Source organism: Charadrius vociferus, unplaced genomic scaffold (assembly GCF_000708025.1).
Source record: "Charadrius vociferus isolate BGI_N301 unplaced genomic scaffold, ASM70802v2 scaffold407, whole genome shotgun sequence".
NCBI classification, from domain to species: Eukaryota; Metazoa; Chordata; class Aves; order Charadriiformes; family Charadriidae; genus Charadrius; species Charadrius vociferus.
This window is the reverse complement of record NW_009649852.1, coordinates 94,193-110,177: the sequence shown is the minus strand read 5'-3', so window position 1 is coordinate 110,177 and position 15,985 is coordinate 94,193. Positions and strand designations below refer to the sequence as shown.

General features: G+C 46.4%; 1 protein-coding gene across 1 annotated transcript in view; it reads right to left on the bottom strand.

Annotated features, from left to right (window-relative positions):
* Positions 1-2,038: 2,038 nt before the first annotated feature.
* The window catches only part of MAP6 (microtubule-associated protein 6), a gene marked incomplete at its 5' end in the record, with an annotated part of 37,523 nt that continues 23,576 nt past the window's right edge, over positions 2,039-15,985 (bottom strand). Inside the window, 2 exons of the mRNA XM_009891004.1 lie at positions 2,039-2,926; positions 4,795-5,008. Coding sequence (XP_009889306.1) covers positions 2,726-2,926; positions 4,795-5,008 — 415 coding nt within the window. The remainder of the gene's footprint in view (positions 2,927-4,794; positions 5,009-15,985) is intronic.

Genomic DNA, 15,985 nt, shown 5'->3' with positions numbered 1-15,985 from the left:
CCTAGATGATGAGCGGCTGATCCAGAGTCATGGAGATGCTTGGATTAGGTGGCCTGAGCATCTTAGTGATGTTCCTTGGGCAAAATTTGGCTAGCCTTGAAGTTAAGGGTTAAATTCCCATTGAATTAAAGGTGAAATAGTGGCAAGTGTGCTATCTCTTTGAATGTGAAGCTCCAGGCCAAAAAATAACTGGGAGAATTTTTTGGCATGGTCTTTCCTTATGCACAGTGAGATCGGTGTGTTGGGGGCTATTGGTAACTGTCTACATTCCTTCCTGACATGTTCTGTCTGCTGTGACACGTCATCTTCACGCTGTTGCTATATCCTACGATAGGAAAGGACGTTACTGCGGAGTGTGAAGATGAATGAAGCACCTAAATGCCAAGGAATCACACCAAGTCTTGGAAGCTCAGGCTTCTCTGGCCAGTTGTCCCTTGTGCGACGGGGTGGGAAGAGCTGTGAGCGGCACTCCTCTCCACCAGCACAAAGCAAGCCTTTCGCCGAGCTGCTCTGGAGACAGAGCTGAGCTTTGCACTCGAGCGGTGCCGCAGGGGCTTCTGAGCACTCAGAAAAGCAATGGTCAATATGGACAGGTCAGCGTCTCCATGGAGCATGCACATCAAAAATGCACTACATTCGCAAAGATTTCCACAGTTTTACTTCCTGGAGGATTTCCCTGGTTTCCTCCTAAACATCGGAGGTTTAAATATATATATATTTCTATATATGAATATATATTTTCCACATACACAACCTGACTAGCTCATAGCACACAGTTCTAACACAGCTAAGCTTGGAAATACACCACTGAATTCAGAACACTACACTTACTTATACTCAAAGCTTTAGGCTGTTAGCGCAAGGCAAACAGGACACAGCACACAATACACTGAACTTGGCATTTATTCATTACTAAGGCCAGCAAATGTCACTATCTGTACACCACAGAGCTTTCCTCCTCTTTGGAAACGTTCTCTCAGCCTTGTAGCCCACCGCTCCTTTATGTTTCCAAAAGACCCAATTCTAATGGGGTGAGACCCCAAAAAAAAGGGATTCCTCACCCTGCTGGCCCATCCCTTTTTCGGTGAGATAGTTTCACATCTCTAAAATATCCTAGCAGCAAGATTTTCCTCATTCAAACACCTCTACAGCAACACAGTTTCTGATAGTCTCCTCTTACACCACCTCCCTACCCGACTTCCCATCTCTCTCTTCATTCTTCCCAATTGTCTGTTCTCTGAAAGTTTCAAGCTGGACTGCATGTCAGGATAGAAATATTGAGTTGCAAAAATGAAGAAGAACCCCTTCATCTTGACTTGCAGCTACTCTGCCACAGGACAGTTTAACACCTCAGTTTGGTGGGATCAAGCTTACTCCTTAAGTATTTAGGACCCAATCCAGGAGTTAGGCACGTAAATTTGGATTAGGACCACACCTCTCCCAGCTCCCAATGACTCAACGACCCAAATTTTGGGGTTATGCGATGCCAGTCTGTTGGGCCAGTTCATACTCGCTGACAAATGGTCCTGCTGTGTTTACAGCTTCCAAACTGGTCTTGCTGGACATAGGGATTTCCTGGAGTAAGAGCACAGTAAATAGGATTGAAACCCTGAGATCTTGCCTGGACAGCATTTGGGGATCCCAGCAACTGGTTTATGGTCCTCTTAGGATGCTTACAAGCGAGCTGACATGAACGCCAATAGCTGGTAGAGTCAAAACAACGGGGGCTGACAGCTCTAGCCGACCTTGGTGAGTCATTTCTCTCTACCCCTTGGAAGGTCACGCCTGCAAACCAAACCTCTTTCTGAAATCTAGCTCTAGATTGGCACCCCAGAAGTGAAGAAAGCAGACCAAGATTCAAAACAAACCAGGAATAACAAAAGATCCATAACCTAGGGGAAACAATAGGGAAGAACAGCCTGCCGATAACCTAGTCTGACCTGCCACATGCTTGGGAAGTCTTCACTGCTCTCTGCGCCTTCCCTCACTCTTTTTTTTTTTTTTTTTTAAATCAAGTCTTTTGAATGGTGTTGATGGGTGAAGCTGCCTTGATGCAGCTAGAACTATCCCCCAGCTATCCTGGGTGAAGACTTGGCCCTTTATTTGCATGGGATCTCCTTCCCTGTTGCTTCTTGGAGCAAAAGTCCGACCGGTGTCACCAGGGGAAATTGCTCTTGGCCACACCACTGATTCTAGCTGACTTACAGCAGATCCATGGCACCACAAATGAATCTCTGATCCTCTCTGCCTCCAAAACTCTGCACCTGCTGACACCAGTGGGAGATGACCAAACAACGGCCAGCCCCAAAAGAGCCTCATGGGATGAGAGCACAGCCTCTCCATGGTTCAACGGGCACTTCCACGCCATCAAAGCATTGAAGGACCAAGCCCGAAGAAAGGGACAGGCTGTTGGACGCAATCATGGTTGATCCATCACCTTCATCTCCTACGATCTCGCTAGTGCATTCCCACGTCCCTCACTCTGTGCAGAGCCGTGTTGTGCAGGCAAAGCAGAACAACCTGACCTCGGAAACAAGGATTCCCTAATCCTCCTTGGAAATAAAACAGAAAAGCTTCTAATACAATCAGAACAAAAAGCAGATTAGAAGCCTCTAATTAATTTTGTGGCCTTTATTTAATCAAAGAAAAAAAAAAAAGGAAAGAAAGAAAAAAAGAAAGAAAGAAAAGGAAAAAAAATGAGAAAGAAAGGAAAGTGCAGTGACATTTACTCTTTTGCCTCAGCCAGTTTATTGTTCATCTCTTTACTTTTCTCCTTGTCCTCTGGCTTTACTGTGTTGGAGGTCTCGGCGCTCTTTTTCTTGGCAGCCCGGCCAGATGCAATCTGCTTGTCTTTGGCCTTTTTCAGGGGTTTATGGCTTGTTGTGGTCTTTTTTGGTTTGGAAGGCTTTACGCTAGGCTTTTCCACCTGCATGGAGGGCGACATGCAAAACGACAACACAGAGATGGAGAGAGAGAGAGAGAGAGACACAAGGACAGGTGGAAAACAGGATTTAGATCAGAAATAGCATGAATGCTACTTATCTACTCAGCTATGCCCTGCCACAAAGGGAGGGGAGCAGCTGGGCGCATGCTGAGTTGGAAATGGCCAACTCCTTTCATGGTGTTGATTCCCTGAAGTCACAGTGCCCCTGAAGCCAGCAGAGCCCATTGCATCCAGATCAGGACACAGTAGGGTAAAGGGCAGAGTGAACATTATCAGTCATTTTATCAATCCTTCCATCTTTCTCTGACCTCAGGAGGGGCTTTGCAAGCCCACAGGGCATTGTTTCTCTCTGGATTCCAAGCAGAGAAACGATGCACGGGACAAAAAGGCTGGTTTAAATCCCCATCTTTCTCACAGGGCATGACTCCTCAGTTTGCTCTTCCCTAACAGATTGCTACAACAGAGTAAAATTACTTGGGGGTAGCTGGGGCACGGGACACCAATTGGCACCGGCACAAAGTCCACAACAGTGTCTTGCATCCACCTCTTTCTACAGCCTCCAAAATAGGGAGGACAGCTGCAAAATTAAGGGAGAACAGAAGCCTTCAGCTCCTCCATGCTGGCCCTGCCACCCCTCTAAGACCTCACAAGCACTTACAAACTCTGGGAAGGACTAAAATTGCACAGACTGACTCCATTTATATGCACATCCTCCGCTGCTCCTAGAAAACAAGGCCAGAAGACATTTCAGCCCAGGACGTTCTTGACACATGTCCTCCACCTGATCAAAGCCAAAAGTGCTTACTGTCAGAAACTGTGGAGCACTCTGAATTAATTGCAGATGAAGATCTGGCTCTTACCATGTTGTTCCTGGGATAAAGTGTAACATGGGGTGCCCATAGTTTTCGAGGGAAAAAGAGAAAGCTGTCTACATAATCACCTGGGAAATAACAATGCAAAAACCTCTTCATCTGGGCCCTACCTGCACTTCTTTACAGTTTGATGTGGGGCACTATAGTCTCCAAAGTGCATCAACCTGTACTAGAGCCCATAGAAACAAAGAATGGTGTAGGTTGGACGGGACCTTAAAGATCAACTAATTCCAACCCCCCTGCCATGGGCAGGGACACCTCCCACCAGCCCAGGTTGCTCCAAGCCCTGTCCAACCTGGCCTTGAACCCCTCCAGGGATGGGGCAGCCACAGCTTCTCGGGGCAACCTGAGCCATTGTCTCACCAGTGAAGATTTTCTTCCTAGTATCTAATGTAAATCTCCCCTGTTTGAGTTTAAAACCGTTCCCCCTTGTCCAATTGCTCCATTCCCTGATCCAGAGTCCCTCCCCAGCTCTCCTGGAGCCCCTTTAGGGACTGGAAGGCCACTATAAGATCTCCCTGGAGCGTTCTCTTCTCCCGGCTGAAGAGCCCCAACTCTCTCAGCCTGTCCTCAAAACAGAGGTGCCCCAGCTCACTGATCATCTTCATGGCCTCCTCTGGCCCTGCTCCAGCAGGTCCATGTCCTTCTTACGTCGGGGGTCCCAGAACTGGAGGCAGTACTCCAGGTGGGGTCTACACCAGAGCAGAGTAGAGGGGCAGAATCCCCTCCCTCAACCTGCTGGCCACATTTCTTTTGCAGCTCAGCATACAGCTGATTTTCTGGGCTGTGAGCACACATTGCTGATTCATTCATTTTTCATCCACCAAAATCTCCAAGGTGGATTCTCAGATGCACCCACTGGTCAGAAGTGAAGACGGGGGGAATGACAGTGGGCAGTGTTCAGCCCACCTTTACTGTGTTGGACGTGTCCAACCAGGAGCAGTGATGGCCCTGGGTCCCTTCCACCACGTTTCTCACCTTTGGCGGTTCTTTGTAGGGTTCGCTGTAGAGAGTGCGTATCCTTCTGCGCTCCAGGAATTTGTTATCGGCTGGAGCAGGCTTACTGGTTTCCCCCTTGAATTGAGCGCTGTAACTGGTTTCGTGGGTCATTTTCTCCTCTGGTGGCTTGTACTGGGCCTTCGCTTTTATAGCTTTCACAGGCTTGACATCTATCCAGGGTCTGAACTCATTTCTGAAGATCAAAAAAGAAAGGTGTTCAGGAATTAAACCAATAGAAGAGTAGTGGTAATGTGGGAATGAAATCCCTCATTGCTCCGCAAGGTCTACTTGCAAGGGCTTTTCCCTCCATCCAGTCACATTTACAAAAAACCTGACTCCTAACACCTCATTTTTGACCTCATCTAAAACCCATTGAAACTTCAGGAGAAGTTCAAATGAAATTTGGTCTACTGAAATCAGGCAGTTGTGGGCACCAGACAACTTGCTACTTGTGTGACAGCAGTCAGGTGCCCTCTGAAAAGCTGACCTCAGATGTGACTGAGATCCTTTTTTTGAAAACATGGATGCTTTTTTGTCTCTATAGCTTCATCTCTGCACTGAAGCTACCTGCAAGCAGCTCCTGACTCTCGTGGTTAGAGTGGAAAAGAATATTAAGAAAGGAACATCAAAATTCATATTCTACAACTCAACACAGGACACATACTTCTCAGCAACCTTCCCTGCAGGCAAACCAGCTGGGTGATTCAGAAATGTAAAGAGACAAGATTTCCTACACCCACCCCTCACCCATGACTGTAAGTAGTGAATTGTGTCATTTTGCCCATATTGCACCAAATTAGGCACAACAGCTTTTGTTAATTCCATAAAAGAATACTTTTAAAATAAAGCTGTCCTAGATGTAAACTCAAGCTGAGTAGGAAATGCACATTTTATCAGATATTGTGAGCTATGGCTTCTTTTCATTAGCTGATGGTGAATTCCCAACGTACCGGAAAAAAAATAACACCATCTTTCATTTCTTTTGGACAGAGCTGTGACTTTTTGGAGAAAAAAACCCTCAAACATTTCAAAGGTTTTTAGCTTCTGCTGGACACATTCTGGTTCCCACCCATAGCTTCCTCCTCGTGCATTTTTTAGTTCTTCCCAGCGGAGCACCAACATCTTTCTAATTTTGAAGCAAATTTCTCTCTAAAACATTGTCATTCATCTGAGAATGGGGATGGAGAAAGCCCAAGTGTGTTGCTACCTTAGATGGGTCATGCTCAGACATAGTCCCAGGCAGTGATTAGATCCTTAAGACTCCAGTGCAAGCCAGGAGCTATCCTAACAGTGGTGATACAAGCCCTCCACAAAGGGGTGAATTTTCCTTGGAAACCAAAGCCCTTGTCTTAATTTTGGGACATCTGAGGCAATGGGACCACTAAGTTGCAGAGCCTGTCCCTCCGGCTTTCTTCCACTCAAGCACCTTTGGGTTGTGTTATTCATTTTCAGCCTGGTTTATTAGGGAAAAGAACTCTGCGTGAGGGTACTGCCAGTCAATCCCTTCCCACAATAGCTCTGAACATCTTAATCTGCTTCAACCAAATTGGTCATGGAGATATTCAGCTTTTACTTTTATGAAGATAAGCTGTTGGATGGAGTCCAGAGGCTCAGGAAAGGTTCAGTATGAACATGCACACTTCATCAGTCGTCAGAGAACCCACTTAGACAGGGAGGCTAGGCTGCAGAAATTAATCTGTTGTCCTCAAGGACCAGTAATAAATGATTCCTCCACCTGCAGGATCAGTGCAGCACCTTGCCCACCCAGTACTACATTTCCCATTCATATAATCCCACTGCAAAGATGGAAAAAAAAGAAAAAACCTTTCTCTTCCAAGATAACTGCTGGTTGCAACAGCCTCCTGGGTGCTTTTCTCCTCTTAAGACACCTATGTTAACATCTCACTGCATCGGCATGGTGACTGTGTCCTTGCAGACTGGCCAACACAGCCAGCGTAGCTTGGAGAGCCCTTCCCTACGCCAAAGATGGGTGACCGCATTAGGATAAGCTGAATGCCTCTTTGGGCTCTGTTAATGGACTAGATCTCCACTGATGGGAATACAAACATCTAGCACATGTGAAGACACTCACACATACACCCCAAAATGCAGGTATCTTAGTCTATGAGCCAAATCCCATCTCTGGTTCTACCTACATCTACTTTTTATTTTCCCTGTATTTCTTCATTTCCCTCCCCCTCTTTTACTATTCAGACCTTCTTGGGCTTGGACAATACTGCAAAAGGCACAGGGATACTGCCTGTTTGAATGCTGTCATTCTTCATGAAACTGTTGCACTGAACGAGCAATACGTGAATGAGCTCCTCTGTGTCCCCTACTTTCCTGTTCACTGAATGTCACCCATTTGTCCACAGATATTTCTCTGCAGTCCATTGTCAAAATAACCCTTCTGCACGAAGAGTTGAAAGAAAGGAGAAGGAAACATTTTTAAAGAACTAGATTAAAGATGAATATATTACTGACAAACTCAAAGTTCATCCTAAGCTCCGCAGAAGGTACGAGTCTTCTTCCTATGATCCACTTTTGTTCCATAAGTAGACTGTATGTTTTTAACTGCTTCCGAAAGGAAACAAAATCAAGCACTAATGCTCTTTGTCCATGTCTGTCACTCAGACCCCTCTCTAGCAACTTCTGAACCCATTAGCTATTTGCTATTGTATTTGTGGCAGAAGCAGGAATCTGGGAAGTGAAAATTATGTTTCCTCAAAATCAGTGAGTGCGCACAAGAGGACAATCCAAATGGCATTCTTCAACTAAGGGAAAGCCATATAAAGTTAGTTTTCTTACTTCTTGTAAGGCCAGCTGGCCAACCAGCCCACATGGACCACCAGGTCAACCAGCAAAGCTAAGCACAGCTTGCGTCTACAGAACCAGCGACAAAGGATGGAGGCTATAGTACCATGCACGTAGGGGCTGGACTTTAAAGACAGAACACAAACCACATAATCACAGAATCACAGAATTTTCAGAGTTGGAAGGGACCTCTAGAGATCACCCAGTCCCACTCCCCTGCTAAAGCAGGACTGCCAAGAGCACATTACTCAGGACTGCATCCAGGCCAGGTCTGGAAACCCCCCGGAGAAGGGACCCCCCCCCCGCCCTGGCCAGCCTGTGCCACTGCTCTGTCACCCCAACCGTAAAGAAGTTTTTCCGTCTGTTGGAACGGAACTTCCTCTGTTCCAACTTGTGCCCATTGCCCCTCGTCCTGTCACTGGGAACCACCGAGAAGAGTCTGGCTCCATCCTCCTTCAACCCACCCTTTAGATATTTGTAAGCAATAATGAGGTCTCCCCTCAGCCTTCTCTTCTCCAGGCTAAAGAGTCCCAGCTCTCGCAGCCTTTCCTCATCAGGGAGATGCTCCAATCCCTCAATCATCTTGGTTGCCCTTCACTGGACTCTCTCCAGCAGTTCCCTGTCCCTCCTTGAACTGGGGAGCCCAAAAGTGGACACAGTATTCCAGTTGTGGTCTCACCAGTGCTGAGTAGAGGGGGAGAATGACCTCCCTCGACCTACTGGTCACACTCGTCCCTCTGCAGCCCAGGATTCCATTGGCAAGGATTTATTCTTTCTGCTGCTCATAAAATGCTGGTTTATATGAAGCAGTATGAGCATATTTGTTACCATAGTGCCCGGCAACCTCATTATGCACCGCATTATGCAAACACGCAGAGAGAGATGGGCTGCTCCTTGAAAAGCCAGCGATGTCTGCAGACGAGGCAGACACATGAGGTGAGGAAAGGGGAGAGAAAAGCCTCACGCTACCTGTGGGCTGGCAGGGAATGCGTTTCTGCACGCCCACAGGCTGGCTGCCAAAATGCTAAAGCGAGACATCACACAATAGAGCTGGGCAACAACCAGTCTCATCTGACTGTTAAAAACGAACACGAATTCCTCTGCTCTTCTCTATCCTTGCTTTGCTGGCCTTAATACAGGTGTAACGATTCTGTGAGCACTCAGTTCTGCTGTACTTGGAGACCGGACCCGTGAGTATCCTGCGTCACCCAAGATGAGAAAGAGTAGACCAACAGCCATTGTTAGGTGGATGCATGTTGATGCACTACGTCCACCAGCTCTGAAACAGCTCAGCCACAATCTCCTCTGGAAGTGAAGGACAGAGGCTATTGATCTTCAAATATTTTACAGTGTTGACAAAGAAGTTCTAAATACCAGATATGTCACACGGATTCAGTGCACATCTAGAAACAATGTGTTGCCCGGAGAGGTGGGAGATGCCCCATCCCTGGAAAAATTCGAGGCCAGGTTGGACGGGGCTCTGAGCTACCTGATCTAGTTGAAGATGTCCCTGCTCATTGCAGGGAGTTGGACTAGATAGGCTTCAAAGGTCCCTTCCAATGCAAACCATTCTATGATTCTATTCTAAATCCTTTCCAGGTAAATGTGCATGATTTCACATCAGTAACTATTACATTAGAGCTGATCCCTTCAAGCTTGTGAGAGAGCATGGGCCATGTTTGTATGGAGTCCTACCACACCTGGGATGGACCAGCTACTCCTTGCTGTGACCATGCTCAAGCACCCAGTGTGCCCAGTTCTGCATATCTGCTCTCCAGGGCTTGCAGAGGCTGTGGAAGGAGGAGAGAAACTCAGACCATTTACTACAGCTACGTCTGGTGCAGAAGCTGATCTCAGTGCCTATTTTTGATATTCAGGCAACACATAAACTGTAAAAAAGTGTTACTAGAATAGACACAGGCTATTCTGTGCTGGTTGCATCAGTGCCCAGACACTCAGCTTACCATGGTTAATTAGCACACAAGTACAAATTTCTAAATCTCTCTGTCTCCACCACAGATAAGGGAGGAAACACAGCCCATTGGGAACTGCCCTTGGAATATGCCAGCTCCTGAACCCAGCCCAAGAATTGCTTGGAAAAGTACTAGTTACGCTGGGCCAAAAATGTAGGCAGGAGTGTGCTAGCAACTTCACAGCCTGGATCCCCACATTTGAGTGCCAGGCACATTGAATTCACTAATTCAAAGCACGAATGAGGAGGCAGGTGCCCTGCTTGAGGTCTGCATCTCTACTGATTGTTGGGATGGGGGGATGTCTCAGGAAGGTGACCTAAATCCCCTTTCTAGGTCTGGTAACCCTCCATCAGTTGTCTCTCTGATACAGTCATTGAATCATAGAATCGTCTGGGTTGGAAGAGACCTTTAAGATCATTGAGTCCAACCATCAACCTAACACTGCCAAAACCACCACTAAACCACGTCCCTCAGCCTAATGTCTACCCCTATGTCACCAGGAGCTCATGTTGTCCAAACTGCACAGCATGGCTACAACCTCTCAGGGCAGTCACACTGGGCTCTCTGGAACCGGCCTGATGCTCTGGGATATTTATGTCACTCAGAGATGCTGCTTTATGAATTTATATACTCCTTATATGCAGCAAAGAAGTGAGAGGAAAAGCAGCATCTTTAAGAGTTGATTTTTTTTTTTTTTTTGCTATTCTGGGACTAGTAAAAATATCTGTTCTCTAAGATATCCTATTGGTTGCTGCTGTAACACTAAAACTAACCCTGGTTTGGGGAAAGCCCCTGCAGTTCTGAGACCTCCCTCATTACTTTTTAACATCCCAAGGCCAATTTGTGGAAAAGGTGCACAAAAGTTACCGATTCCACCTGCAATCTGAAATGAGCCCTGAAAACGTTATTCCTCCCTGTTTCAAGATCAGCCAGTCACAGTGGCGTCTGGACCACCACAGACCACTCCACGCAAAATGAGCTCTGAAAGTATTTCAGGAGTGTGCTAGACCTCGTCCTAAACAAGCTCACCCTCAAAGCTCACCTAAGACCTGACCAAAAGCCTCTGGTCACGCTGGAAGGATGAATCATGAGCATGGACTAGCACCAATACGGACATATCCAACAGGCACAGCTTAGTCCAGCCCTCTAATTCCTTATCTAAGGGATTTACTTTGCTCTTAATTTTGCTGAGGAAGATTTTAAGATTTGCTATCTTGGCATGAAATGGAGGGGGTTGAACAGAAATAGCAACAAATCACACGTCTCCTAATTTTCTGCCTAGCTCTGGTCCCAGCCTTACAAAGAGTAATTAGAATCAGTCGGGAATCCAGTGTTGGCCTGAAATGGAAATCAAAATGAAACTCAACAAAAAGGAGTGTGTGAGGCATCAGATGACCTTTTGCAAGCCAAGTCCAACAGGAAAAATTCCTAGTGCAGATAAAGGGAGTTTAGCCCTCTACAGAGCTGAAAAGAAAATAGGGCTGCATAGGATGGGGCAGACGTCTTGCAAATTAGTAGGCGGCAGATCTTCTTATAAGATGACAGTAGCCTGGGGAGGTGGTGGCCTGATCTATATTCATTAAAGCCAAGAGTTGCTCCTCACATATATCAGCGGATACCACTCTGCTCTTGCATGGGGTTTCATCCACCCTGGTTATTTTATTTTAATTGCATTTTCCACTTGGCTGAGGATTGCTAAAGGTGAAGGTGACCTCAACATCTTCCTCCACCCCAGCCAGGGGACATGGGGTTGACGTGAGCTCCAAGCTATGGCATGCAGCCATCTCTGGAGATGCTCACCAACACTCGTGTGGGCATTGATTGCCTTCATCTATTGATGCCAGAGCAAAGCCAAGAGGGGGAAAGAGGGAGAGACAGGGCAAGGTTTAATCACTTCAAAGCTTCCACCTACTTTGAAGGACTTTAAAGAGAGATTACTCTTGTTCAGAATCAGCACAGGATGTTAAATATATTCTCTTGGCAGTAGTTTTATCAGCACTGACCCAGCCCAATTCCCTCATCCTGATCTACACATATGAAATAATGAATGGCACAGAAAAGGGAAACCGAGAACTTCGTAGTGGAGTCATGCACAGACGGGATATTTATGGCTCAACCAGAAATGAAAAATATTCAGCTTTTTTCACTGGAAAAAGAAAAAAATCCTTTGCAAAATGTTTGGCCTGAACTATTTCATTAATCCTAAAATTAAAATTTGACTTTCTTTTTCACTTTCTTTAATTCTTTTCCATCCAATTTTTCCCTTATTCTACTCAGGACAACATGAAAGGACTATGAGTCCCTTTATGAAGCAAAACATGAAACTGCTTCACAAGGAATATTTCAGAACATCACATTTCTCCTTAATATTCCTCTAAACAAAACAGCAATGACAAAAATATACATTTTGGCCAAACTCAGTAGCAAATTTGTCTGGGATTTTAAAAGTATTTTGCCTTTCTGGAATGGAGTATCATTTGCTCCCAAATATTCTCCAGCTCCCTTTTCCCTCCTAACACAGGAGATGTTCAGTGAAATGAAACAATGGGAAACCCAAAATCGATGATAATGCCTGGTCAAACTCTGGAACTCAGTGCCAAAGGAGGTCACTGCAGTCCAGCATTTAACGAGACTTAATTAAGTCATGGCTGTTTAGATGGCTATTGAGAATATTCAGAGGTATCAAGGGAAATTTGAGCAACACATCCCCGAGATAATCGTTAACACTGCTCTTCAGCATTTCGCTGTCCTCTACAAACTATGGGATGAAGTGGGCACTATTCCCCACTGTAGGAATCTCTTCCAATCTCTCTCTAGTTGTCTGGTCCTGGCTGTGATCAGATATTGGACTAGCTGGACTGTGAGCAAATTCTGCTTGCAAAGGATTGCTCATATGAGCAGTATGCATGTTTTCATCCTAAAGCTGTTTTCTAATGTGAACAGAAGAATTCCATTTGGACTCAATATAAAGAGGCTGTGTATCCCCCTGCAAACACAATCAGTTTTAAAGATAAGCCTGATGGATGGTTACTGTTCTGCAAGAGCCAAAACATGACTCCTAACGCATTTTCAGCAATACCATGCTGAGGTCCCTCGTGCAATAGCAGACGGCACAACGTGTTCTTGCACCCCGGAGAAATAAGTCTAAAATCCTGGACATGAGTGATTTCTTGCTGCTTCTGACAGCCCAAGATATTGCTGCAACACCTTGTGGCCCCTGCACCCAGAGACAGTGGCTTCAGCCATTTCATAGAATCAGAATCATAGAATGGTTTAGGTTGGAAGGGACCTTGAAGACCATCGAGTTCCAACCCCCCTGCCATGGGCAGGGACACCACCCACCAGCCCAGGTTGCTCCAAGCCCTGTGCAACCTGGTCTTGAACACCTCCAGGGATGGGGCAGCCACAGCTTCTCTGGGCAATCTGGTCTCACCATCCCCACAGTGAAATTTTTTTCCTAATATCTAATCTAAATCTTCCCTCTTCCAGTTTGAAGCCATTCCCCCTCATCCTATCACTATATGCCCTTGTGAAAAGTCCCACTCCAGCTTCATCCCATCTCCCACCCCAGCACCCTTTGGTTAAAAGGTCAATTCCAACCAACCCCTGTTGCAATGGTCTTGTCAACATATGAAATTTGCCGCCGCCACCACGCACGCAAGGACTACCCCCTCATTGTCTGCTGCACCAAGTGCCCTGTCTCCAGCTCCTACGTGGATGCTTAATGACTGCTTTATCCTCTAATCCTCATGCTATTATCTTGTAAACAATAATTTACTGTAAAGCTGCACTGAGACCCTGAATGGTATAATGAAGCTCCTGGTGCCCAAGATTATTTTTTCCCAAACATTATTAATTAACGTCTAAGGCATGCGCGTGCACACACACATAGATGAACACAGAGTGAATTGGACGAGCCAATACCTAATTGTGCACAAAGACTAAAACAATGTGACATATTAATGTATAAATTCAAAACGTTGACAATGCACAATGCAGTAAGTGTGAGCAGGCTGGGGAGGGACCAGTATCTCTGGACATCCCTAGTCAGGGACCATCAAGTACAGCACTGTCATCGAAGAGGAGGAAAGGGCTGAGCCTTGAACAGGGTGACTTTAGCACTGGCTGAAGCAGGCTATGAGCAAGATATGATTAATGCACTGAAAAGGATGAATTCAAGTCATTTGGCAGAGCAGAACCATGCTGCGATCCATTTATAAAAGTTGCTTGAGTCAGCAGCTCACAAATCATGGATATTTCATTGCCCGAGGGCCACGGAGCATGGCCTTCCAAGGAGGCAGAATTATTGCACATGTTGTCATGTCCAAAACGTCACTAATACATGGATGAAGGTGATGGTGAACACTGCAGAGGGCCAAGGAGCTCAGAGAGCAAAGTCGTTGTGGGAGAGCAACCCCAAGAGCCCTGCCACTGCTCATGTCTCAGCAGAGAGAAACAGGAGAGTTGAGGACCATCCGTAAGGAATAGCCAGCCACTGGGATACTGAGCAGCATGGAGAGGTCCACATATGATAGCAAAGGGTGAGATAAATCCCCCACCCCAGACTAGGTGGCACATCTGGGCACCCTTGACACCCAAAGTCCACTTGTTTGTGTCCCTCAGGGTAAACACCAACACCCCTGTGATCACCTCCTTCCTTCCAGTGCTACCTCCACCTTAGCTCTGCTCTTAAGCCTGCAGCGTTCGCCCAAGTCCCTGTGCTCAACCAGCCACAGGGAAAGCAGAGTCTGAGCCAGATCAAGGACATCCATCAGCATCTTCTACAGCCCAGGTCTCCCTACGTCCTGGTGGCTAAATACCCACCAAAGGGAAAAGCGGGGACTCAGGGGAAGATAATGGCAGAAACCAAAGAAAGGTCCATCTGGACATCTGAAGAAGTTAAACCCCACAGCAGTGAGACCTCAGGAACCCTACTGGTGTGAATCCCCACCCCATGGAGATTTGCCAGTTTATACCTCTCTGAATTTCCCTTGATGTTATAAACTCATGGGTCTTGCTGTGGAAGGGACACATGTTGGCCATTCCATACAGAAGCTGCTATGCTGTCTTCATACATGCTCAGGCCTGTAAAGTCAGTGAATTCAATGTTGGCATCACCAAGGAAGCCACCCGATGCAGCCTGCTAGGAAAGCTCCCAGGGTGGTCACAGCCTGACATTTCTGAGCTTGCTTGCAGAAACAACCCATCTGTAAATGTCATGTTTGCCCCTGGAAAATGGGTCAGGGCCAGGTCGAAGCTCTGCTAACATCCCATTTAATGGTCTACATGTCTGTTCTCCAGTTGGTTGGAGCAAGAGCAGTGCCTCATCCCCCTTGTCCTCCAAATGGGCAGATGACTGTAAAATTTGCCACAGGGTTAAACAAACAAAACAGCTTATAGCATGGATGCTCTGACACCACAGCATCTTTATCGACAGGGTGCCATAGCAAGATTAGGATTGGGAAAAGTGTTGCCCCAGGCAGATCTGGATGGGCTGCAGAAACCTGAACAGTGTGAGGAGAGCCAAAGTGCTCCTGTGAGAGTTTGCTGGGATGAAGAACATCACGTATCTGACCGCTTCACAAGAAAATGTGCACAATCATATGGCTACCGTCAAGGTATGGACACAGGAATTAACAAGGCTCACTCAGTTCCACATGGGGAAAAAAAAAACACCTTGAGAAGAAACCTTCATGTTAGGAAAAGTGGAAGACCTTGCAAAGACAACACAGCACTGTAAATTCTGCTCTTCTTCAAGTCCAAAGATTATTCAGTGCAATTCATGCTGAGTGCAATGAACTAATTCAAATATCTGATGGGATACAGACAAACCGGCAGCTGCCTGCAGTGATGCCGTGCACTGGGTCTGTCTCCAGCTAGAGTCTGGAGATGCCTCTGCCCATCCCCACACCGAAGCTGTACTCGACCGGTGGCCTGGAAAGCCTTTGGCTCCAGTGGGATTCGCGGTGGAGAGATGCTTTCAGCACCTCGTTTCAAGTGTCTGAAGACACAAACGAGATGAATTAAAAATGCATTATTTCAGTTCAGCAAAATACTTCAGCACGTGCCCAGTGGCCCTTAGCTGCTCCTTACATGGAAATATGGGCATAAATGTCTTTCTGAATCAGAGCTTGGTGGACCACACTGCAAAAGGGATATGTGAAGCTACAATGTGATTTTTAAGAGGGGGGAATCTGGTGCAGCAAGATGTGCTAAGGCTGGGGAAAAGGCAGTTTTTTAGGTCAAATGAAGCAATGACATTTCGCGCGCTCGTAGCACAAGTGGACCACCCCAGAGATCACAGAATCATAGAATGGTTTAGGTTGGAAAGGACCTTAAAGACCATCAAGTTCCAACCTCCCTGCCACCGGCAGGGATACCTC